The sequence below is a fragment of the Calidris pugnax genome, unplaced genomic scaffold, assembly GCF_001431845.1.
Source record: "Calidris pugnax isolate Ruff unplaced genomic scaffold, ASM143184v1 scaffold24, whole genome shotgun sequence".
Taxonomy (NCBI): Eukaryota; Metazoa; Chordata; class Aves; order Charadriiformes; family Scolopacidae; genus Calidris; species Calidris pugnax.
Genome location: NW_015090922.1, coordinates 25,714,332 through 25,737,843, shown reverse-complemented (window position 1 = coordinate 25,737,843; position 23,512 = coordinate 25,714,332). Strand labels below are relative to the sequence as shown.

Below are 23,512 nucleotides of genomic sequence, written 5' to 3'. Positions count from 1 at the left end.
TTAAAAAAACAGTATTTTCCTAGTACTTCTGAAACATTACAAGAGGAAGCCTGTAATTACATTACTGGTTGGCTCCCAGGGAGCCTTCCACCTCCATACCTGAAGTCTAGCCCAGGCCCACAAAGCAGTTAACACACAAAATTTAGATACAGTGGTCTACTACATTCACCACAGAAAAGCAGATACTTCTGTATCCTAATTTTTCTCGTCCTGAGATGAACAGCTACAATGAATCACACTTCGGAAGTGCCTTTTTCTGCCGCTGATGATAATTCAGGTCAAGAGCCGCCCATCTACAGAGCAAAACTGCAGGGAGCTACTGCAGAGATCCTGGATTAGCTTTCAAACAAGCTCACTGATGTACCAAGTTAGTCTGGCCTCACCTGCACTGAATTTGTTGAGTATTAATTAACCCTACTGAGAATTCAAGCTAAGAGAACTTCCTTCTGCCCTAGCAAGAGGACAGCAATACATGAGCTAATTCACATAAGGCTAGCTCAGATATCCCTTGTACTGAGCATAAACTCACCTTTGGAGGGCCCTGAGAAAGATGCTATTATTTTTTTGAGTGTGTTTACTGCTTTATGTTGTGGATACAGCACTTAAACAGTTTACTTGAGGAAACCTGCACTTACAGCAGCGATACCTGTTGGTGTGCTACCATGACATGACTGACTGAGTCTCAGCAAGAACTATATTGAAATGAAATAATTGTTACTTGGGGAAAGAGATCTATTTTTAATAGTCCTTGCTTATTCTCTTCCAAATGGCGTTTATACATCAGGCGCCCTGCTCTGAGCTCATTACCCCCCTGCCTCTGGATGCCTGCCTTGGGCTCTTATTACTTTCATATCTGCATGAGGTAAAAGCACCTCAGTGCTCATGCAAGGTAGTCAGTACCTATTGCTCTTATTTTCCATAAAGGAAAGACATGCAGGAGGAAACTAGAGCGATCCGCCTACAGTCAGCCAGGGAGTCTGTGGTAGGGCAGAGAATAAAACTTATCTCGCACACCCTGTGGTTGCCCCCAAGCCTCCTTATTAATTTTAGTCAACTCAACCTTCCTTGCCTTTGGGCACCAATTCCCAAGGCCTGTCACGTAACCCTTGTTGCCTTGCAGCTGTCCTGCACAAAACTGACCACTGAGACACAGTTTCTAGAGCTCAGCTGGGATAAGGTTCAAAGCCTGGATTACTTAGAAGCAGGGCTGAAGAGCCACATCAACAGCTTAAAATGCACAGACAATTTCTCCTTCTCTCCTCCAAGACTCGCTAGCTCTCCCTGGACCAACAGGAACACCAGCAGCCCCACGATGTCACCAGAGGAGCCATCCTGCCTCTGGTCTCTGAGCCAGGTAGTTCAGTTTTTCAAAGACCTTGATTGCTATCAGGCTTGGATCACAGATCTGATACTCACCATCTGCCACTCCAGCAGAGCTATCAGCTGAGTAGAAATGAGAGCACCCCATGTTTCCTGACCCTAATGGCTTCCCCTGCACTCCCCATTCCTCCTGCTACAGGCAGAAGCATGATCTGCTCCACAGAGCAGCTGTCATGTTCCCTTTGGACAGTACTAGGAAATAAGGACTTGGTCCAACACAACCCACTTGATGTCCCAGCCACAAGGCAGCCCTTCATAAGAACACGTCTCCTTTGTGGGTCTTGTTCAGCACCTTGTCAGCAGTCAATAATGAAAGAATATAGAATGAACAGGAACAGATCCAAGACCCTGGACCTCAATCAACAGATTTAGGCAGGCAGAAAGGGGAGGAAGTCTAGAGGCATGCCTCCCAGGAGGAAGATTGCCACATACAAGGACTACAGAGGACAGCCATGCCTTTTGCATATTCTGAAGGTCCCTACACAAGCGTGACTGTGGCCAGCTTGAAGGAAGGCAATGGATTTTTTATTTTTTTGTTTTTTGTTTATTTCCTCAGGATAAGCTGACCTGTTCCTTGTCATTGTGGGTGCAACCCTGAGACTCCCTGTTCACAGCAGGAAAAAAAACACAAACACAAGTGTAGCCCAAGATACACAGGAATGCTATTCTAGGAATTCCTGCCCAAAACAGCAGAGGAATAGAACAGTGGCTGCTCATGCCTTCCTAAATGAAGTGTTAATCTCCAATAACTTTGCATCTTTAACTGTCTTTCTACAAAAGCCAAGTGGAGTCAAAAGTATTTCTAGATTGGACCACGTCTGTCTTCCCACATTCCCAAGAATGGAAATGGCAGAAGGACAGACAGATAGGCCACTATATTCCCCTGGTACTCTGCTCTATCAGTTCTCAGAAATCAAAATTCCTTTACTCATAAGATTTCTTCCAAGAAAAAACTTAAGAGATCAAATCATTTCTCACCAGACTTGAAGATAACTGAAAAGCCAAGAGAGTCCATCGTCTGTTTTCTGTTTACAGAAAAAAAAAAAAATCATAGCTCCACCTATCAGCAACCAGCAGAAATGTTCACAAGCAGCTGGGACACTGACTGTGGGAAAAAGTCAAAAACTTCATAGGCCTGAAAAGGCAATTACAGCAAAGAAATTGGGAAGGCAGAGCTAGCAAAGCATCAATTCCAAAACCAGAAGCAGTCATCTGGCCTTCATCTACCTCCTTTGGCTTTTATTCATCAGCCCCATCTCTCTGTATCTCTTCTTACTCTTTCTTCATTTTCTGTTCCCCTCAGCTCAGGCTTGCTGGTTTTTTTTCCTCCTGATCCCTATTTTCCACACAACCTCCTTCTGACATTCACTTGCTACCCCCCTGATGCTGAATCGCTTGCACAGCTACTTAGAAGCTGCACATCTTGTCTGATGACATCGTTATCACACTGACAGCAAATACCAGTAAGAAATGCGATGGTGGTGTTTGTGTTTTTGTAAGCCTATAAACTAGATTCCACAAATTTATTACCACATATAAATAGGAGCAAACACTCTCTAATCATAAAATCATTACAACAGAGCTGATCACAGTATAACACAGAATCTTGCTAAATAGAAAATCCGTTCATTTGCAGAATCAAATTAATGTTATCAAGATCTACTACAGTAAACTGCACCACTAATGTAAGCAAAGGTATAATTGAACTAAATTTTGAATAATAAATTAACAACTAAAAATATCTTTGATAAACATACAACCAGTGCAGATCAAATGCAAAAGATACATAGCACCCTCTACCGATAACTGGTTATAAAGTCAGGAAATTTTTTTTGGCTCACAATTCAGTTTTGTAAGAACACTGAGTAAACATAAGCTAGTTGAGCAATCATACAACACTGAAAATGTTTTAGTATAACCACACAGCAATGGAAAAATCTTCCTTCTCCCTCTCTAATTATTTTGTGACAGTTGCCTTAGACAGCTGACAATTTGGCCCAAGCCATTCAAATGCAACCCAGCCAAAGTCATCCCCTTTGTCAAGGATTGTCAAGCCTTTAGTCTGAACTCCTCTCAAGGTAAGCTCATTATACAGGCATACCACACAATTACTAAGAATTCCCAGTTAATAAAGTGGTTTTGCAGGGCTCAGCTAAATTCTATTTTAACCTGCATATTGGAGAAAGGATAAGGAACCCTGTAACCAGCATCACAACAGTCACACTAACAAAGCACCTTCCTCTGGGTCTTCATGTTCTCAAAACCATTAGACAGCTCAGGCAGCTGCCTGGGTCACTACAAAGCTTAACAGTGATATATCCACAGTGATAATAATATAGCTGAAAGCTATTTGTAATACTCACTAAAACACCACTCAAGGCAGCTATGGCTGTGACGTTTGATGAGCCAGAGTGAAGTTCAGAGCTGGGAAGCTCCTTTTCTGTGTATCTAATAGGCAGTTATTGGTCTCTGGTACATTCAAAGTACTTGTTGAATTGAGACTTGAGCAACCTGATTGTACAGGAGCCAGCAGGTGCTAACAACACAGCAGGAAATCCAAATGCCCTTTCCTGCCCTTTCAGAATGGTCAGTTTGTGGTACAAAGTGTTGAAAATATTGGATCAAGAGCAGCCCGTAACTCCCCCATGGTGCCTCCGTTACTGGATGCCATTGCTGCTGTCTTCTTACCACCACCTCAGTAGCTTTGATCCGTCTCACGTAAAATGGCCTCCCTGCTATTTCATGTCCCCAATTGCTTTTACACTTCATCACACAGGTCTCTTGCTACGCCCCTACTCAGTGCTCATTAGGTCTCCACTACACAGCTGCCAGCATTAATCTGACCACAGTATTGCACAATTCAGGACTGAGATTAAATCTACTGCTTGTGAATATTGCCTTTTAAAGCAGCAGAGGATTTACAGTTCTCAGCTGTACTACTAAATAGCAAGACTTAAAAAACCAAAAAGCAACTTTAAAATATGTAAGAAAACTGAAATATGCAAAAGTGAGAGCAGCATTAATACTGGATAATTACAAAATATATACTGGATAATTTTGCATATGAAATATGCAAAAGTGGGAGCAGCATTAATATTGGATAATTATGTGACAAATGCCATCATAGCAAACATAGGAAAAACATGAAGAGGAGACAATCTTCACTTTTTTGCTAAGAAATCAATAGTTTCATAAAGAATACAATTAATTTAGAATGCATATTTTAACTTTCCTTAGTGATTACTACTTAGGGGAACCCAAGTTAAAAGATGAAATCTCTCTTACATCTTGTTCACATTTTGCTACTCACGTAACAGGATTTGGGGAGGATTTTTGGCATTTATTTTAACTAGCAAGGATAACACCTTAACAATAATAAGGCAGAACACCCCAGTTTACAGAATGGGAAAGCTGGATGTACTGATTTACTGACATAACAGACAGAAAAGGATACAAGATCACTGTTGAAATTTTGCAATGGACTACGAAATGGTAGTGGTACATATTAAGTTTATTAAGTCAGATACTGCTTATGGACAGAAAATCCTTGCCGAGCATATTACCAGTAGTGTTGCAGGCAGTACAAAGGCAGGAAGTTAAGCACTCCATCTTATTTAGGCATTGTAAGAATGGGCTCCACTCAGTACACCCTTACTTCTCTGTATTTGGATTTTGTTAACAAGCATGCAAATTGATAATTTGTAAGCCTATTAAATTTCAGAGCAAAGATATATGTACTAGCTTTAAAAATAAAGAACATGTACTAGCTAATAAAGTAGAGGATGCATTTTGAGAAGATGCAGCTTTACTGGAATTAACGCATGAACAGCACCCACGGTTCCATTATCTCCAGAGTCTTCTGGTTTAGCTCTCTTTATGAAAGGAGCAGGGAGAGGGGATAAAAGCCAGTCCCAAAAGCTAAAGAACTACTGAAACTCCTAGTCCTGAGCAGGACTTTGCTGCCATCCTGTGGCTGCATGGCCCCCTCTAATCTCTGAGTCTCACTCTTGAAAACACTGACTTGTCTGCTCTGTGGTCATAGAGTGAGAGAGGGGCTAAAAGCCCTGCAAATACAGGAAAGGATTTTAACTGGCTGAGCTAACACGAGAGTTTCCTCCTGTCCCTAGCTAGTTAGGAAGGCAGAAAGGAAAATGCTGCCGAGTTTTTTTGTAAAGAGTACTTTTCAGGAAAAAAACAATGGCTTTATTATAATTCAAACAATACCATTTTCAGCGTGTACATGCACACACCACACTCATTTATGTGTTCAAGCAGCACTACATTCAGGTGACCAGCTCATCTGAAATCACTGAATCCCAAAAGGAACTATATAATATTTGTCGCATCCATTTCAAAGTATGCTCAGCTGCAGAATTACACAACCTGCCAAGCAGCTTTAAGAAATGTTTAAAAGTCAGCTACCTATTACAAGAGCAGTGAGTGATCTTTGTTACTTTGGTCACCTTGCTGAGAAATACAAAGCTGTTTTAGTGATACAGTATTTTGTAATTCTAAAATGGCATTTTGAAACACTAAAAATAAATTTTAAAAAATACCTACTCATAAGTTAATTTTCTCCTATGAGGGATAAACCTCAAAAGTTCAGGGAGTTTTCCTGTGGTGAACAAACTAAAGTATTAATGGATTTATACAGAAGACATACAGTACCACTAAGGCATTCAAATAAATACTTTCATATAGTATAATTCACTCAAACAGCTTATTCAGGCATGTGAATGTAAATCAAATAAGTTAACTCATTGATCTGAAGTTCTCTCTTTTGCCCAGGGCCAGAAACACTAGCACTCCACAGCTATACTGCCAGGTAACTTAAATTATTTTCTTAGTACTTGTTAGTACTTCAAAGTAACTTCTTTGAAGCCTGGTTTTAGTGTCAGAGCCTCATCCAAAAAAAGTGAGGCATCTAGAGGATCAATTACTCAGACAGAACACGCGAAGTGCAATATGAATGCATGGATTGTACTGGTAAGGATGAACCACATGGGATAATAAAACATATGGAATCACGCAACTGTTGGAGTTGGAAGGGACCTTCTAGAGATCATCTAGTCCAACTCCCCTGCCAAAGCAGGATTGCCCAGAGCACATTACTCAGGACTGCATCAAGGCAGGTCTTGAAGATCTCCAGAGAAGGGGACTCCACAACACATTATTGTATCAATAAATTAATACATAAATACAATTCTATACATGCATACAATTATGTTATTTTAATTATATACATAAATTTAAAAAGATACATTACCAAGAAAGCAGGAGAAGGCTCAAACTAGAATAACTGTATTCTTAAAAGGTATATGGCAAGTTAGGTGTGTATATATACAACCGATTTCACGTGAAAGCCAAAGTGGCACTTAGGGAGGAAGGAGAATCTATAGCTAAGATAGAAAGATGTTTTTTTTTCCCAGGGCTGGGGAATCATTCTTTCTGCTCCAGTTCTCAAGTATTTCAGCTGCATGCCATACATCCATTCCTGTGGCCTATCTTACATATTTATTTTAAGCTCCAGCTCCTATTAGACATATGCAGCACAGCAGCCTCCTGATGCAATTTATGGCTGTTGCCAGACTCGTGAAGTGACAAACTGCAACAAGAGGTCCAGCACTTAAACCTAAATATGCATTTAAATTTAACAAATGCTTTTGCATCACAAAGTTGAATCACTGTCAGTAAAAATTTGCGTTGTTCTGAACAGACACCAACTCTATCCCTTTAAAATCAATGCATATGTATAATGTGCATCTTGCACAGAACTGGGAGCTTCAATATGTTTTTCTTCTCAGGAATTTAACACAGAAGGAAATGGGCTCAATAATACCAGCTGAATTCTTATAGATTTCATTCTCTAAAACCCAGAGAATTTCTTGAAAAAAAGATAAATGGCCCAATGATTCCACAGCTTGTGTGGGCACAACTCCAGTTGGCTTTAGAAGATCTAATACTTGATTTGAGAGACAGAATTGGACTATCCTCAAAACATAGCCCTTAGCTTTTTTTCTACTTAAGGAAAAAACCTCCACACAAAAATAAATAAATAACAAAACCCCAAACCAACATTTTCCCTTGTAGCTACACACATCTCAGTTTTTCAGCTAACACAGAGAACATTCCTGGGTCGGTACGGATATATCCACAACAGAATTTTGTGTGTGGACCATCTTCTGTATTTTTTGAATTGTAGTTAACCATAGCACATACGTGTCTGCACACACACCAAAGACAGCTCCGTGCTTTAAATGGAAATAAATGCAAGGACGCAGAGAAGAGTGCTCAAACACCCATAAATACCATTGAGTATCTAGCGTGACCCTACACTGGCATGCTTTTCAGGGACGCTTGATGACCTGGTCTCATCTCAGATCTGAATACTCACATGAACATGTCAGAGGTGGATTGAAATTTGCCTGAGCAAAACAGCATGGGAAAAATGCAAACTGTTTTTTGGAAATAAACCGGGCCCTTCTTGAAACTAAATTTGTTCACGTTAGCCGGCAAAATGCTATGCTACAATAAAAATCATAGAATCATTGAATAGTTTGGGTTGAGCGTGACCTTAAAAGCCATGAAGTTCCAACCCCCCTGCTACACACAGGGACAACTCCCACTAGACCAGGTTGTTCAAAGCCCCATCCAGCCTGGCCTTGAACACTTCCAGAGGTGGGGCATGGTGGCAGATCATCAGTAAAATTTAGGGAGGAAAATATCCAAGTTTCACAATGCCATCAAGCTATCACACCTGTGATCTGCTCCCAACACTACCATGAAAGTACCATGATAGTTCATTCCTGATTGGGAATATTGGCAAAATTATTTGAAGCAGTAAAAAAGGAAGAACAAATAATCTGAATGTGTAATAATCAGAGCATTTCAAGGATTATCATGTGAATATAGCCAGTTATTTAACAACTCTATAGCTAAGTATTACACTTTGGTATTGGATGTTGTATCCAAGGTTTCTCCAAACACTAGTCCTTTTCATGACTAACACCACAATTTTACACGCAGTAAAAATTTGGAATACATTCTTGGTAGGAGCAAAACTGCGTAGAAACTATCAAAATAGTAAAGTGTGTTTTATTAGTGCCTTCAAGGTTATTTTAAGCTTACTTCTTCTATCTTTCACAATGTATGTGAAAGAAGATAAGGAGGGGGTTCTGAGCTCTATCTCTGAATTATAAAGTGATTGCTTCACTCATCATTGAAAAGAGCAATCAAATATTCAAATTTAGGAAGCTATACATTCAGGCAGCATTTTATTTTAGTACTTGATACTTGAGAAAAGAAATTACAACAGTTGACATTAGTTGAACAGATTTTTTTCATAGATGTAAAACCAGGAAGTGTAACATGCCTATAGATCCACCTCTTATATTCAAGTCACTTAGAAAGACAGGGCAGTTTTTCAAATGCATATTGAGGAAAGCTACATTACTGAGAGATATCAAATACTGACACATCTTTCTTCAATATGTATGTATACACATGCTAAGGTTGCTCAACCTTCTAAACCAGAAAGCCAGCATGAAGAGAAAGCACATTTAGAAAAGTAGTTAAATGCTTAAAAATGTATTAACCTGGTACAGCAAATATGCACAGAATATATGATTGCTGTTAAGTTTATATATTGGCATTGATCCATAACTTATGGCTCGATTAGCTGCTCTACTGGGGGTGGATCATGAAAATGATGGAAAAATCATTAATACTATTCTTACTATTACTGTAATTTTAGGGGGTTAAGCTTTCACTGATATTTATGAGCCACTTTACATGAAATACCTGGATAACACAATAGCTGACACATTTATCTTTTTGACTGCTTATCAAAACTGACTCAGTTATTTAATTACAAGAGACATTCAAGGTAAGTAAAGACATTCTTGGGAAACATCTGCTTTCTGTCATAGAGTGGCAGACAGAAAAGGTGTGTCAGTGACACCTCCTTAAAAATAAGACTTCTATTAACTCCAACTTGTTTCTCCTGATGCCAGGAAAGAGCTATACACGTCTAGCAATGCTTTATTTTGTACATCCTTACACCTCATATTTTTATGGATGTGTTATTGTTAATGATTGTGGGATTTACTTTGTATCACCAATCTAACGGGTTGAACATTTGGTGAAAAGTCAAACTAACCACACAAAAAGGCAGTTCATGCTTATATGAGGCACCTGTTTTACACAAGTGTGAGCTCTCATCCTTATCTCCCTTCCCAGAAGCCAAGCACATACCCAAACCACATGGCATAGAAAAGTTAAGGATTCACTGTAAGAGAGACAGAGGCTGGTAAAGAACTTAATGCAACGGGGCATTAAGGGCATTAAGAAGAATGGAGTTCAGGATGAGAAAGCTATTTCCAATTTCTCATTCCAAAACAGATTCAAACGGTCCTTCTGTAACTAATGTCTAAGGTAATCCATGAGCTGAGAATGCAGTTCACACTTTCTCTTGTCAAAGCCTGACACAGAGCAATTTATAGCTAGAGGTGAAGGTGGCAAGGTAATGGGAGTATCAAATTTGGAGGCAATTAGCTCAGTAGGGAACCCATTCCACAGAGACTGCTGGTAAGAGGTGTTCCTGACAAGATAACAGACAAAAGTGGGGTCAGGGTATTTATATGGACAACAACTGGTGACTTGATTAGCTACCTGCCAACATTTAAATAACTTAACCAAACTCAGTATCGCCTGCCAAAGTGAGAGTTGAGATTGAAAAGGAATAATCTTTTCTTTGGTGATCATTACAACATAAAAACCTCTGTTAAATTTAACTTGGCTAACTTAAGTTTTTAAATATTTTAAAAGCTGGACTGCTGGACCACAGAGAGACAATTTGGTGAGACACAAATATGGAGATAATCTGAAACAATTTTAATTCTCTGTAACCTTTGGCAGAAGGATAATTTTAAAAATTATTAATAAGTGACTGTTTATGCTACGTTTAAGAGGCTCTGAAAATTTCCAGGACAAGGATTGCAGGTAGACATAATATCTGTCATTAGGTCAACTACTACAGTTGAAAATACGAACAATAAAAATAAAAAAAAGAAAAATTAGAATCTAGTCAAATATATATTAACATTGATAAACTGTAGAATACTTGAGAGATCATCTCACAACACTGCAGACCCAAAAAGAGGTGATGACCGCTGATATTTGTATCTTGGCCATTCCCTCAAACAGTATCGCTTCCAATGTCAAAGAGCCTCTGAAGGAAAAAAAGCATGGACTCCTTCAGATTTGGACATCTGCTTTCTCTGGCACATTCTAGTCCATTTTCATTCTCTCGGGTTGTCCACCCAAGCTTTTAACAAGCAAAGGAAAAGCAGAAAGTGTGCAAAAGTGACAAAAAAGTCTATCACAGCATCACTTCTGTGACAGAGCAGCATTGTTAAGACCTTGCGTTATTTGTGAGAAATGGATTTCAGAAGGCATGCCAAGAAGATAAAATGTTTACAGGCCATAGAAATACTACGTTAATTTCAGGTCCTAATAAACTGTTGTGAAATGCCAGACCAGTTAAGGTCTTACTAGTGGAGCAGACAATAGTACGACTCAATAGACAGAAATAGCTAGTTATAATTTGAATTTAAGATCCTGAAACATTAGCTAATCTGCCTCAAGGCTTTATTTAATGGCTTCTTTTGACTAATATTTAAATACCTTCTCTGGTTTTGCATAGCTTAGTTAAAAGGTATTTATCTATGGCCAATTCTTAAGACATTATTCTTGACAAACCAGCCAGAGTTCATACCCTCCCTAGTCAGAATTCCTGCCCCCTTTACCAGCTGTAGTATCACCCAGAAGTGCCACAGCTCCAAGCAAGCCAGCGCCCTGGTGCTTCTCCCAGCAACACCCGCAAAGCAAGAGGCCTCTTGACATCACCTGGCCTGCACCAATTCTCCATTTTGTAGAGGAGAACATCAGGCTATGATCCATGCACATCCACATAGTTACCCCACTGGCTCAACTCAGTTTGACTTTTTCCCTTTAGAAGAAACTTAGTCTTAACGCTATAAAGCAAGCATGATTGGTGGAAAGTGTTTTAAGAGCTTATACGCATCTACTGCAGACCTACCAATTGTTCTCTGTCAGCTTATTCTAGATTCTGAAATCTGGGCTCCCTGAGATCAAAATCCTATCCCTCCTGTTCAAGGAGGATGCCACCTCTTATGTCCAGGCATTAATTTTCTCCTGCATCATTTGACCTCATAAAATTTAATTTGAATGGCTCATTAATGAGATTCAGACATCAAGCCTAAAGCCGTTGTTTCTGCACCATCTCGGGTACTCATGAAGAAATACTGGCAGAGTCATTGTCTTCTCCTTAGTTAACCACCTCAATACAAGAGAGATACCGAGGTGCTGGAGCGAGTGCAGAGGAGGGCGATGAAGCTGGTGAAGGGCCTGGAGAATAAATCTTATGAAGAGTGATTGAAGGAGCTGGGACTGTTTAGTTTGAGGAAGAGGAGGCTGAGAGGAGACCTCATCACTTTCTACAACTACTTGAAAGGACATTGTAGAGATGTTGGTGCTGGTCTCTTCTCACAGATAATTAGTGATAGAGCAAGAGGGAATGGTTTCAAGCTGCAACAGGGTAGGTTTAGACTGGACACTGGGAAAAAATTCTTCACAGAAAGAGTGGTCAGACACTAGAATAGGCTGCCCAGGGAGACGATTCAGAACCATCCCTGAATGTGTTTAAGAGTCATTTAGATGTGGTGTTGGGGGATATGGTGTAGGGGAGAACTTTGTAGGGTGGGGTTGATGGTTGGACTCGATGATCCCAAGGGTCTTTTCCAACCTGAATGATTCTATGATTCTATGATTTTTGATAGGCTGGGAGATAGGCTAAGGACATCTTGGAGGTGCTTTGCATATCTCTCTTCTAATATCCTTTAATAACAGCAGCATCTCCCGTTGCTTTGGACTACTCACACAATGAACATCTCCACCAGAGGAGAGCTCAATCTCAAGAGAATAATTTCTGTTGAGAACTCTTTACAGACAGAAGAGACTGTAACTGAAGCAATCATTGATTATGCTGTGTGCTTTATTTTATTCTATTTGCCTTTTTCTTCAGTAATATAAAGGTTATTAGTTAATAACTGTGATTATTTAGCTTATCTTTAACCATGGGTAAGAAACTAATCTGACATAAGTGCTTCCCACCTGCATGCTTGTAGGTGGGAAGGGAGAAAGGGGAAAGATGCCTCATTCCTAAACTGTCATTAAAGAAGATGTGGCCCTCTATTTTCTATAGGTGGTGTTCTGTATTGTCTAAATACAAAATTACTTGATGGTGAAAAAAACCCACAACCCTTCCCTTTCCATACTATCCTTCAATATATGCACAGATGGTAGGAACTGCCCACTGAACAAACAGCTCTCACTAATCTTTTTGGCCTAATCATATTACAAACTGCCCTTGCAAAAACCAGCTTGGGCACGCTTCATGCTTCCTTGTCCTCCTCCCTTGTTTTTCCATGTGAACTTCTGCTTTGTACTTTCCTTCACGCTGCTCTGTTCTTGCAAAAGCTCTTGTGTCCTGTCTTCCCATTGACTCCCATACAGAAACAGCCCTGGGAACCCACTTGTCTTTGCTGCCTTGTTTTGTTCCCCAGTCTGAACTGTCACTATACTCCGAGATTTCAGGCAAAAGTGCTGCTCTTCAGAAATTAAATGAATGTAAATGGCTGAAAGACTATCTGAACTTGCTTTTGTCAACAATGTTTAGCAGACTACTTAAAAATTATTCACATCCCTGGAGCTCTGCAAACCACAAACTAAAAACCAGTACTTAACATAGTAAAGACACATCACATAAGCATCTAGCAAACCGGCCAAGACAGATTCAGAAGGATTACTTATATGACAAGAAAGATTGTTCTTCTTTTCATAAAAATCAGATTAACTAATAAATGTCAGGGGACAGTAAACTATTTCTGAATTTAGGACAGATTCAAGTTCATGGTTATATGATGGGGGAAGAGAGGAGTACTTTGTGCAAGGCGAAACAAAGAGAGTTGTAAGAGTTAAATAGCCCCAAAGAAAAATGTTTGATTTTAAGGTCAAAATTGAACTCTTAACAGGTTGTTCAAGGGGGAGGGAGGAGGGGGGGTGGTGGCTGTGCCAAACACAAATAGAACATTTCTAGTGTAGATGAACTGAAATTATTATTTTTTAATCTTCACCTACTGACTATTAAAAGCATTATTCTCATGTCTCTCATAACAGGTTTCTATCCAAAATGCTAATACTGTTAATATAGTCCCGAGCTTTTCAAAAGTCTCGACTGAAAGCCAAACACTTGAAGAACAGTATTTACTATTAACTTTTCACCCCCAGCTCAACTTTTCCAAATGCTGTACAACAGTATAAAAAACATAAAATCATTTACTAAAAAAATTTAAATTCTTTTTACAGATACGCAAACAACGTAGGAGAGTAGGGAAACCACAGTCATGAACATGGGATTTATGTGGATCACTCCAAAAAGATCTTTGAAAAAATAAAATAGTTCAGATACATTTTGAGAGTGGCAAATTATCATTAGAGATCTTATGCAAGGTGAAAGGCTCTGCTGCTAGAATCCATAGGAAACAGTATTACTGGCTGATACTGTCAGCACTGAAAACCTACAAAGGACATAACAGGCACAGGAAGCGAGCAAGACAAGGTTGAGAGAATAGCTGATAACCCTTACTGGTCCTACTCACTTTGTTTTATTTACAGTCTTATTTATAATTGCCACACTTGACTTTGGCTATTCCCAGAAAGTAACAAAGCACACTGCATAGTTCTCGTTTTCTTTTTCAATTTTCCTTATAAACATTCTTACAAACCAGTCACTGTTTAGCAAAGAATAAAAAACGCATGCTTTGCCATCTCTTGTGTAGGTGAGCATATTTATTCTCCAGCACTTCCCTTCATATGCATCTTTCACAGCTACAACCAGTTTCATAGCTTCTAGGAGTGAAAACTTTTAACATTTCTAAAAATAAGGGCTTACTTACTGAGCATTCGAAATACAATCACAGTTTGATAGCTGATGTCGAAAATTTCCTTCCTTCTGACAGCCAGCCTTTAAATAACAGGATCGAATTTCCCCTTCAGAAAATACAAAGGAAAAAAAAAATAGTTCAGTGATATGATCATTTGTATGTTTTATAAAATTTGTAAAACATTTTAGGTCAGGCATATTTCTAAATATAATTTTCAGCCTGTGCACTAGGCTTACTTTAGATTCAGAAAGCAAATTAATATTTCAACAACTGAAAACTCGAGACAAATGAAAACACAGAAGTTACAGTGAAAATTTAAAAAGGTACATAAAGTAAATGCAAAGCCCATCTATCAATGTAAGTTCACTGTAAAATGTGAAATCATCAAATTTTTTTTTCTTTCAGTTCACAAAAGTGAGATCAGGAGGTACAAAGCAGGGGAAAATTCTGCTAAAAGTGTAGCCACTGCTACTCCCTCCTTGCATAAGCAGCAGAAAGTGATGGGTCGCTGGTCATGCCATCTGCCTGACTGGCAGCTGCTGTTTTTAGCCCCGCAGCGCACCAGGGGCTGCAAGTGGCACCAGGAGGAACTGGCAAAAAACCCAAGCCTCTCTGGGGTCACAAACCCAGCTACCATGAGCACTCATTCCCCACTGGTTTTGAAGGCAGCTTTAAGGGAAACACAGCTTTTGGGATAGCTGCCTTTCAGAGGTACGGGCTAGTAGCTCACAGGGCACCACACGGAGTTCAAACAAACCACCACCAGGTGTATTAGAGCTTCAGCCTCCAGGAATAGCTGTAGAGCAGCAGCATCCCAAGCACAGGTATGGGGCATGACTAAGTCTTTCATTAATTCTCTTGAGAGGGGTAGCAGACCACAACTCTTAACAAGAGGAACGACCATGTTATCAGAGAGAGTTCAGTCTGAGCCAAATGAAGAACAAACAGTAAAAAAGAGGAACGTTTTGCCCAGGCAGGCCAGTGCAAAATTTCTCACCAGGCAGAAAGCACCAGGGATTCTTCTGCAAAGACAAAAGTAGTCTTCTGGTCTAGCCAACATTTTTTGAGGACAATGTTTGAAAAATAAACATCATGCAGTGTATAAGCCTCAGGTCTGTGCTGGTCACTAGTGGCTTTTGAAAACTCTAGCTATTGCTGACCTGACTTAAAATTCCTAAACCATTTTCTTTCATGCACTTGGAAAAACATTTAATCAGTAACAGACAAGAGAAATATCTTTCCAGGGCATCTAAAGTTTCTTTAGAAATTTCCTCACACGTCATAATTATTTCAGCTACAGAAACTCACCATTTTCATCTATGAACACGTGCATTGCATCCACGGATAGCTCATCTTGCACAGACGCCTCAGGTCCGCTTATTACTTGCAAGACAGAACTGTCTTGCTGAGAAGTTACCCGGTAGATTATCTGCCTTTGCCTGTTGCCCTGGTAACTTGACACAAAAATGTTTCAAAACTACTATGAGGAACTTTTTTCTTGTTCTCAATAAAACAAAAAGAAAGAGAGGTTAATTAAAAGTTTATGTCATTTCTACTCAGTGAAACAAAACAGTTTACATCATATCTTTGAAGTACAAAATTGTAAAGTAAACTGGCCTTACAGTGCTGCAAATTTGGCAGACTCTGGTAGCACCGGACTAGTACTAGCACGATCTTGGCTTTGTACATCTGATCTTTCCTGTTTAGGAAGTTGCTCACAGTACTTTTCTGTTCCCACCATTTCTTCTTTTCTCTCCGTCGACTGGCTATCTGGAAAACAGGGCAGTGAAGTGGAGCCACTTTCCACAAATGACCGTCAAGAGTTTCGTTTATTAACTACTGAACAAGACCACCTAAAAGACAAAAGCTAAAACACTGCAGTAATTACTAGTTTTATGGAAAACATTAAAAGTGCTTAAAACAATACAATCACAGAAATCTGGATGAGGAGGTACTCTGACTCGAGGCTGTGTGAACAGGCTGTTTCAAGAATAGGCTGCATGAAGCAAAGGACAAACTAGAGAGAATTTCTGCTTTGCTTCTCCCATTGTTTCAGAGGGAAGCAATCTGTCCTTAACATAGAATGGTAACAGGCTGCCTCCCTGGGGGCCGTAATTTGTTCCCAAGCTGTGTATACTGGCAGCAGAAAAGCAGAAGCACTGGCCCATTCCCCTTTTATAAAAAGCAAAGCAGCACCTTCAAAGGAGACAGAGCTCTTGGACAGGAAAGCAGGTAGCTGTCTAATCCCTTTTCCCCGCTGGCCACACACCTGATTCAGGACAAAGGATAAACTGGCTCAACCATTTCACAGATTTTTCCTTTGCTTTGAAAGAACAGAACTATAGATTTTAAAATATACATGATGCACCTGTCTGACTTATACCACTTTGAATACAAATTTGAATACAAATTATATATATTACCTCTCTCCACGTGTATGTCATTTACTTATATATATATGCAGACAACTTTTAAGAATTAATCTCTTTTAGTTACTAACATTCATGTTGAACAGTGAAACATTTTGCAACTGCGTTTTGACTGTGAACCATAAAGTTTGTTGATTCTAAAGTGCAACTAAGTGATTTCATCACTATTATGTGCAGTCACACAATTACATGCTTTAAATGGAAAAAAAAAAAAAGTTTTTTGTGGTGCTTCTTGAAGATGCCTCAGTGAATCCTGTACCTTTTTGCACTAAGCAAGGTGTATTGAAATGTACTTCCCAGACTTCTTGCAATACTTGCTGTTCAAACACTTTCAAAATTTAATCACCAAGAAAAAAACACAGACATTCCCCCCATAAAAAAATTCTACTCGTTAAACCATATTTCGTACCAGTACAGTTACCATCCTAACCTGCAAGAGTCACCAGTCAAGAAATAGTGGTGTCATGGCTAAGATAGTCTAAGGATAAAACAGATTCAAGGCTTGCAGAGACATAATATCTTTTATTACGCCAACTGAAATAATTGAAGAAAGTGAATTTGTGGATACTCAGACCTTCCAGATCATCTGTCTTGTTTTCCTCCAACCATATCAGCTGATCTAATAACACCTTACCTCTAGAAACAAACCTACCTTTGGAAGTTAAGACATCTCTACACCAGTTTCAATTCGCAGGACACACCCCTCTAACACCCTAAAGCCTCAGACACTCACACATAACCAATTTTCACTGCACTAACTTCACACTTACTTTGGGGAGGACGGGGGAGAGATCCAGAAGAGTAAGAAAAGCTTTAATTGTACCACCACATCTCGTCCCAGTGGGTCTCAGCCTGTCACATGAAGCACAACAAGCCTGACCAGTCCTACTGGGGCCCCAGACACTCACCAACCAGGGTACCATAAGCAAGAGGGAAGGGGTAGTAAAGATAAAGACACTGTGTAACCCCTGCTTGGAACAGCAGCGTTTCTTCAGCTTCCATGAGGAGGAGGGGAAAAAAAAAAGAAAAGAAAAAAAAAAGGAAAAACAAAAGATCTCGCTACAACACTGCCAATGTTCTGAGTCTTCTGCTCTCTTTCTGTAGCACACGTCCACCAAGGATGCCGACTATTGTGCAATAAATACAACGAGCATAAGTTTGGTTTAGGGAAGTCTTTTGTATCTCTTCTGCATGGAAACAAAATTCAGTAGATCTTCCAGACCTACCTTCTTCTACTTGGGGAGGGAGGGAAGTGGGGGGGAGGAAGATGGAGGGGAGGAGACAACACTATACACTTTTTCTTCCCTTAATTAAAGATTTAAACTCCATTTTAAGCAGAAACTGTGCCTATTTAACTGCAGTGTTACTGAAGCATCTCCTTAATGATGTAACTGTACCTGAGGGAGGTGATGGAGCCACAGACACCTAATCAAAATCACCTTCCTAGCGGCTTGGGCTGTTCAAGCTGTAAGAATAATTGATAGAGATCAGAAACTGTGGTTTAAATAATCTAATTGGTCCCATATTGCCCAAAACTAGCTCTAGGGCTGGAACAATTAAAAAGATTTTTTAATTTGATTATCTAGTGGTTTTAGAAAATACCTCTCTCTTTTCCATTCCAAACCACAAGCCTTGCAGACTTCTTTTCCCTGCAGTGGTAAAGAGTCATAATAAAAACATAAACGTACTGCTTCTTACAGGCTTTATATGCCAATTAAACAACAGCATGGTAATGAGTCCTTGGGGCACTGGAAAGGTGGGCTACAATGGGTTTGTGACTGGTTTTCATGATTATTACTCATTTTCATCCAGGTGACTTACACTTTCAGTATTTAAATGGAGATAGAGGTGTCTAGACTAGGAGTGTTCTGCCACAGTACATAATTGGCTCTACGTCACCAAATGCTCCTTGCATGTAAATTGTGCTGGCAAAGTTCAAGTTACGAGGAAAAATCCTCTCCAAGAGCAAGAGAAGAGTAAAAACACAATGTGGCAGTGTAACTGCATCTTCTCTGTAGCCTCCTACCACAGCCACTTACCCCAAGCCACATGTCTCTGGCATACACACAGCTGGGCTCGCAGAAGCTCCAGACTCTGACCCAGGCTCTATAAGTAACTTCATAATTTATCTGGAAATTATATGCCACATGACTCATATGTGAGGTGTAACTATCAGGATTCATGGTTAAGTCAGGCTTGGGGAAGGGTGATTCAGAAGAATCCTGCACAAACAACCCAGTTTCGGTCTGTACATCATTTTTGTATTTTTGTTGACCACAAGATACATCCATTAGTTATCCTGGTGAAGTCCTTACCAGGATAAACATTTCTTATATGCCCTATAGGGGTAAAAGATACATCCTTTAAACATTTTTATTTGCACTAAAGAGTTGTATCAGCATAGCAACATTACTTAAAAATGTAACATCCCAACACTGACAGATGAGTTCCTAAATTAAATGCAGTTACACTACCAACATTTCCTTTGCCATGTGATTTTTTTTGTTTGTGGAACAGGTTTTAGGTATCCCAAATCCTATTTGTAGACAAGCCTTTAGTCCACACTGGGAAGAGGCTGAAAACAGTTTTACAGTTGAAATGAAGCAGCCTTTGTACACATAGTAATTGCAATACCTGACTGTCAGTGTATCTCAACTTTAAAGTTGCCTTATTATTAGGTAATTAGAATGAAATTTTATTGCTCTTGTATTTTCTCCAAAATATTTTTATTATTTTATGCCCTCTCTCCAGAGTCTCTCAGACATTTTTTCCTCATCTTTTACTAGTATATCCCTATCCCAATCTCCACAACTCACTCCTTTAAGTTAAAATGCCACTGTTGTCATAATTTCAAATGCCATCTGGTTTGAAATCTGGTCAAGCAACATTAAGCTAATTAAGTCTGAGTCTCATCTGTTCATTAATTGCTCTGCTACAGAATCTACTTCCTTCCACAACCCTACACTCCACAATAGAAAGTTTCACTTTAAGATACACTTGTCCTGTTGGTACAAACACTCTATGCTCGTGTTTGTACCAACAGGAAACAAAAGCTTTACAAGTTGTGAAGTGTCCCACGCATATCTCTGGAGAATATATCCTAAGGACATTCCCAACCCTTTCTTCACTGACTGCTTTAGCAGAAACATCTAGCTTGTCTACTTTATTCTCAACCCATATTTGCCTACTATGCCACAAATACATTAAAAGAAAAATCTGATACTAAAGCTGGTCACCCACCAAACAATGGGAGCGCCCAGGGAACCTGACACAGTCCAAGAATTGTTATAAAAGTTCAACATGGGCATGAAGAAGCATATGGAATCATCCATTAATCAGGATTACCACATTAATCGTGAAGCAAAAGGGAAAACTAGCAATACTTACTGTACTTGTTACAGGACAGGGAGATTTAAGCATTGAAGTAACTTGTTTAAAACCATCTCCTAGGCCAGTAGCAGGCTGGGAATAAAATCAAGGTTTTTGGAGTCTCAGGTAAGTAGTCAATCATTATTCCTAACAATTATGCCAGAATACAGTCCTCTGAAATAACCTCATAGTGTCAACCTTATCAAACATACTATTATCTCTTTGATTTTAAGACTGAAATTTTAAAATCTCAACCCATCAAGCCTTACATATCAAATATCAGATTTTGAGAACTGAGTTCTGCTCCCCACCCAAAAAGGGGCATGAAATGCCACATGGTCCTTCTCTGGCATAAGTCAGGGATGGCACATAGCAGCTCCATGAGAAGACCAAGGTCCTTGGTGCTGCGTGCCTGCCAGCAAACTCCCCTGCTGTTGCCTTCCACCACGGCTGTCATTTGGGCTGGTGAGTCAATGCACAAGATCTCTCTTCTCCATGATTATATGGCAGGCAATAGCCCTCTTTCTCACATGCAGAAGAAAAAAAACACCCGAGTATGCTAAAAATATCCACAAGAGTATGTTTTAGTTTTTTATAGGAGAAGGGTAATTGCTTGGGATCCAGAAGAACTCACTCAAGGTTGTGGTTAGTGCACTGCCCAGAATGATGAGTACCTTTTCTAAAAAGAGCCTGCAAAACATCCAAATTCAGGCCACAGAGTCCTGGTTTATGTTCTCCCGTGCCAGTCCCCACCGCTCCCAAGGCGGGCTTTGCTCCCTGGGTGATAACATACCTGTCCTAGATTACGAGTCAGCTGTGCCAAAGGGGACATACATGAGCCTTTGCCCTGCATAAGTCTGATAGAGAGCTGCTCTTACTCAGCTCCAGGCATGTCAGAGGAACCCAAGATGGCCCAATAAACCCAGCTTTCCTTATGCATCTCAAAGACTGAAGAAAATTTGAGGTTACCCTTCCACACACTTTCATTACGTGGGCAGTGCAAGTTTGATTTAAAACTGAAAGGATACTGGCCTGAAAGTCATTTTTAGCAACAGTGTCAGTGGTACTTTCTCACGATCTAGAAGAGATGGGGTGGCAACAGAACAGCCCTTAGAGACAACTTTTTTTTTTAAACTTTAAATCTGGCATCCTTAGTAGGGCTAAGCAAGGCTTTAACTTTCTTGTACTGCATTTTGTTGCGCTATTTACTGGCAAAGGCTTACACAGTCAAGGCGATGTATTTTCTGTTTCCATACAATTCACAAGTGTTTGGAGGGATCACTCATAACAAAGATCCACACATGACACTCACTCACTTGCAAGGCTGCTCTGATGAGTACATTTCCCCACATTGTCTAAATTATGCAAAATGTCAGCTTTCTTACACACAGCTCTGAATATCCAGCTTTCCAGGAATTTGCCAAGTTTCTCACATTGCCTAATAAACACCTTTGTGTGGTGTACTTCATGCTCATTTGGACTAGGCATCTATTATTAGCTTTTGCCAATTAGGCGGTTTGCAAGGTTAAAAGAACAAAAAACAAACACAACCAACCAGCCTCCTCCCTCAAAGCAACTAGTGCATTGCTTGACTTGCTCTGTATTCCCCATACACACACTGTTTTTTTTAACAACCACTTTAATGTGGGAATAATGTTTATTCAGATTTGTTCTAAGATGCTATTTTGTTAAAGCATATTTGTAATTGCAAGGCTGTAAACAAATTAGAGACTCTCATTCCTAAAATCCAGGCCTACTGTGGGGAAGCCGCCAGTAACGACAGTAATTTATTTTAGCAAACAGTACATTCTGACTAGGCTAGAAAAGAAAGCCTACTTGCTCTTAAAAATAACTGCCTTTGAACTATCTCTTCCTAACTTAAAGAATTCAGATTGAATCTCCTTTTTCCCCACAGTGTGGGCCTGAGGTGCAGGAGGCACCTTGCAGTGACAGGAGCCGCAGCCGCCATCCCCTCTCCTGCAGGGGGTCCCCTTTCCTGGCCCGCTCCTTTCCCAGGGTGGCACTTGCTAGGCCCATGCCAAAAATGAGGAGGGACACTTCATTATACAAGTATACAGCTCAACTTCACACTCTCACAAACATATGGACTTGAGAAAATAGGAAACTCGGTTCAGGTCGCTTTAAGTACCAGCTTACTTTGAGGGAAGCAGAGAATCCTCCTATTTCCTCAGGACCTTGGATTCCAGTAAGAATCTCATTTGCCAGATCTGAAGCACAATAACTGCACACATATTAATAAAGTGTTGGTTTGTTGGGTTTTTTTGCCACTGTGGAATCTATGAGCCCGATTTATTCTGATCACCCATTTACTTTCTTTTACGCAGCAATCTTCCCCATTCATATTGTCTGGGGGTACGTGTCTGAAAGCCCGTTGCAGATTAGCTGCATTTTAAAAAAAAAAAACACAAAAACTTACCTCTGAAATTTTAATCTTTTCTCTTTTCCAGCTAAATCACATCGCACAAAAGTCAAATTCTTGTGCAAATACCCCTTTTTATGTTTGAGGAGTAGCAAAGATTGCGATCTGCTGGCCATGACCCTCGTTCTGTTGCTTGGGCTGCACAGGGAGGCCACCCCAGATCCCAGCCCCTGTCTCCCGGGGACCTGGGGGGGCTCCCCAGCCCCAGCGGGGCCTCGGCTGAGCAGGCCGGGGTGGAGAGCACACCTCTTGGGAAACCAGGGACTGCGGGCCGGAGCCAGCCGGGCAGGCTGATAAACTCAAGAGAGCAAGACTGAAATTGCTCTGCAGAACAAACAGCCTGAGAAGGTGGGAGAGAGAAGGATAAGAGAGACCAGAGGAGAAGCATCAGGCCCAGGAGGAGCAAAATTTGTCACGGGAGTGGGGAGTCACGGGAGAAGTGAATGCGAGGCATGGGGAGGCAACGCCTTTAGGCAAGCTCAGCAAAGTGGAAAAGGCTAGAAAAGGAACAGTGGAGATCGCCAGGAAAATAGAGGGAAAGATAAGAGAGAAGCAGTGAAGAGGAAGGAAAATGAGGAGATCACACAGGAGGGACGTCAAGTGGCTACACTGAGAAGGGATAAACGGGGAAAGAAGGCACGGGATTAGAAATATGAAGTGGAAGGTAAAAAGGACACAAGTGAAAGATGGAATGAGAGATACGGGTCTAATGTAGGTGAGGTGTCCTAATAGGACAAGAGAAAGAGAGGAAAGAGAGTTAGGAAAAGGAAAGGTAAAGAGAATCTACAGGTAGATGACACATCAAGAAAATAAAACTATCTACTTAATTTTTTTAAAAAAACTCACACTTTTAAAAAAAATTCACACTT

The 23,512-nt window shown here is 40.2% G+C and overlaps 1 protein-coding gene across 2 annotated transcripts in view; it reads right to left on the bottom strand.

The window, feature by feature from the left end:
- PCNXL2 (pecanex-like 2 (Drosophila)) overlaps positions 1–23,512 on the bottom strand; it is a 156,814-nt gene that overhangs the window by 117,179 nt on the left and 16,123 nt on the right. For both annotated transcript variants that reach the window (XM_014950946.1, XM_014950945.1), the window contains exons 6-8: positions 16,028–16,175; positions 15,714–15,859; positions 14,418–14,511 (exon numbers count right to left, since the gene is read on the bottom strand). In XM_014950946.1, the coding sequence (XP_014806432.1) occupies positions 14,418–14,511; positions 15,714–15,859; positions 16,028–16,175 (388 nt within the window). The remainder of the gene's footprint in view (positions 1–14,417; positions 14,512–15,713; positions 15,860–16,027; positions 16,176–23,512) is intronic.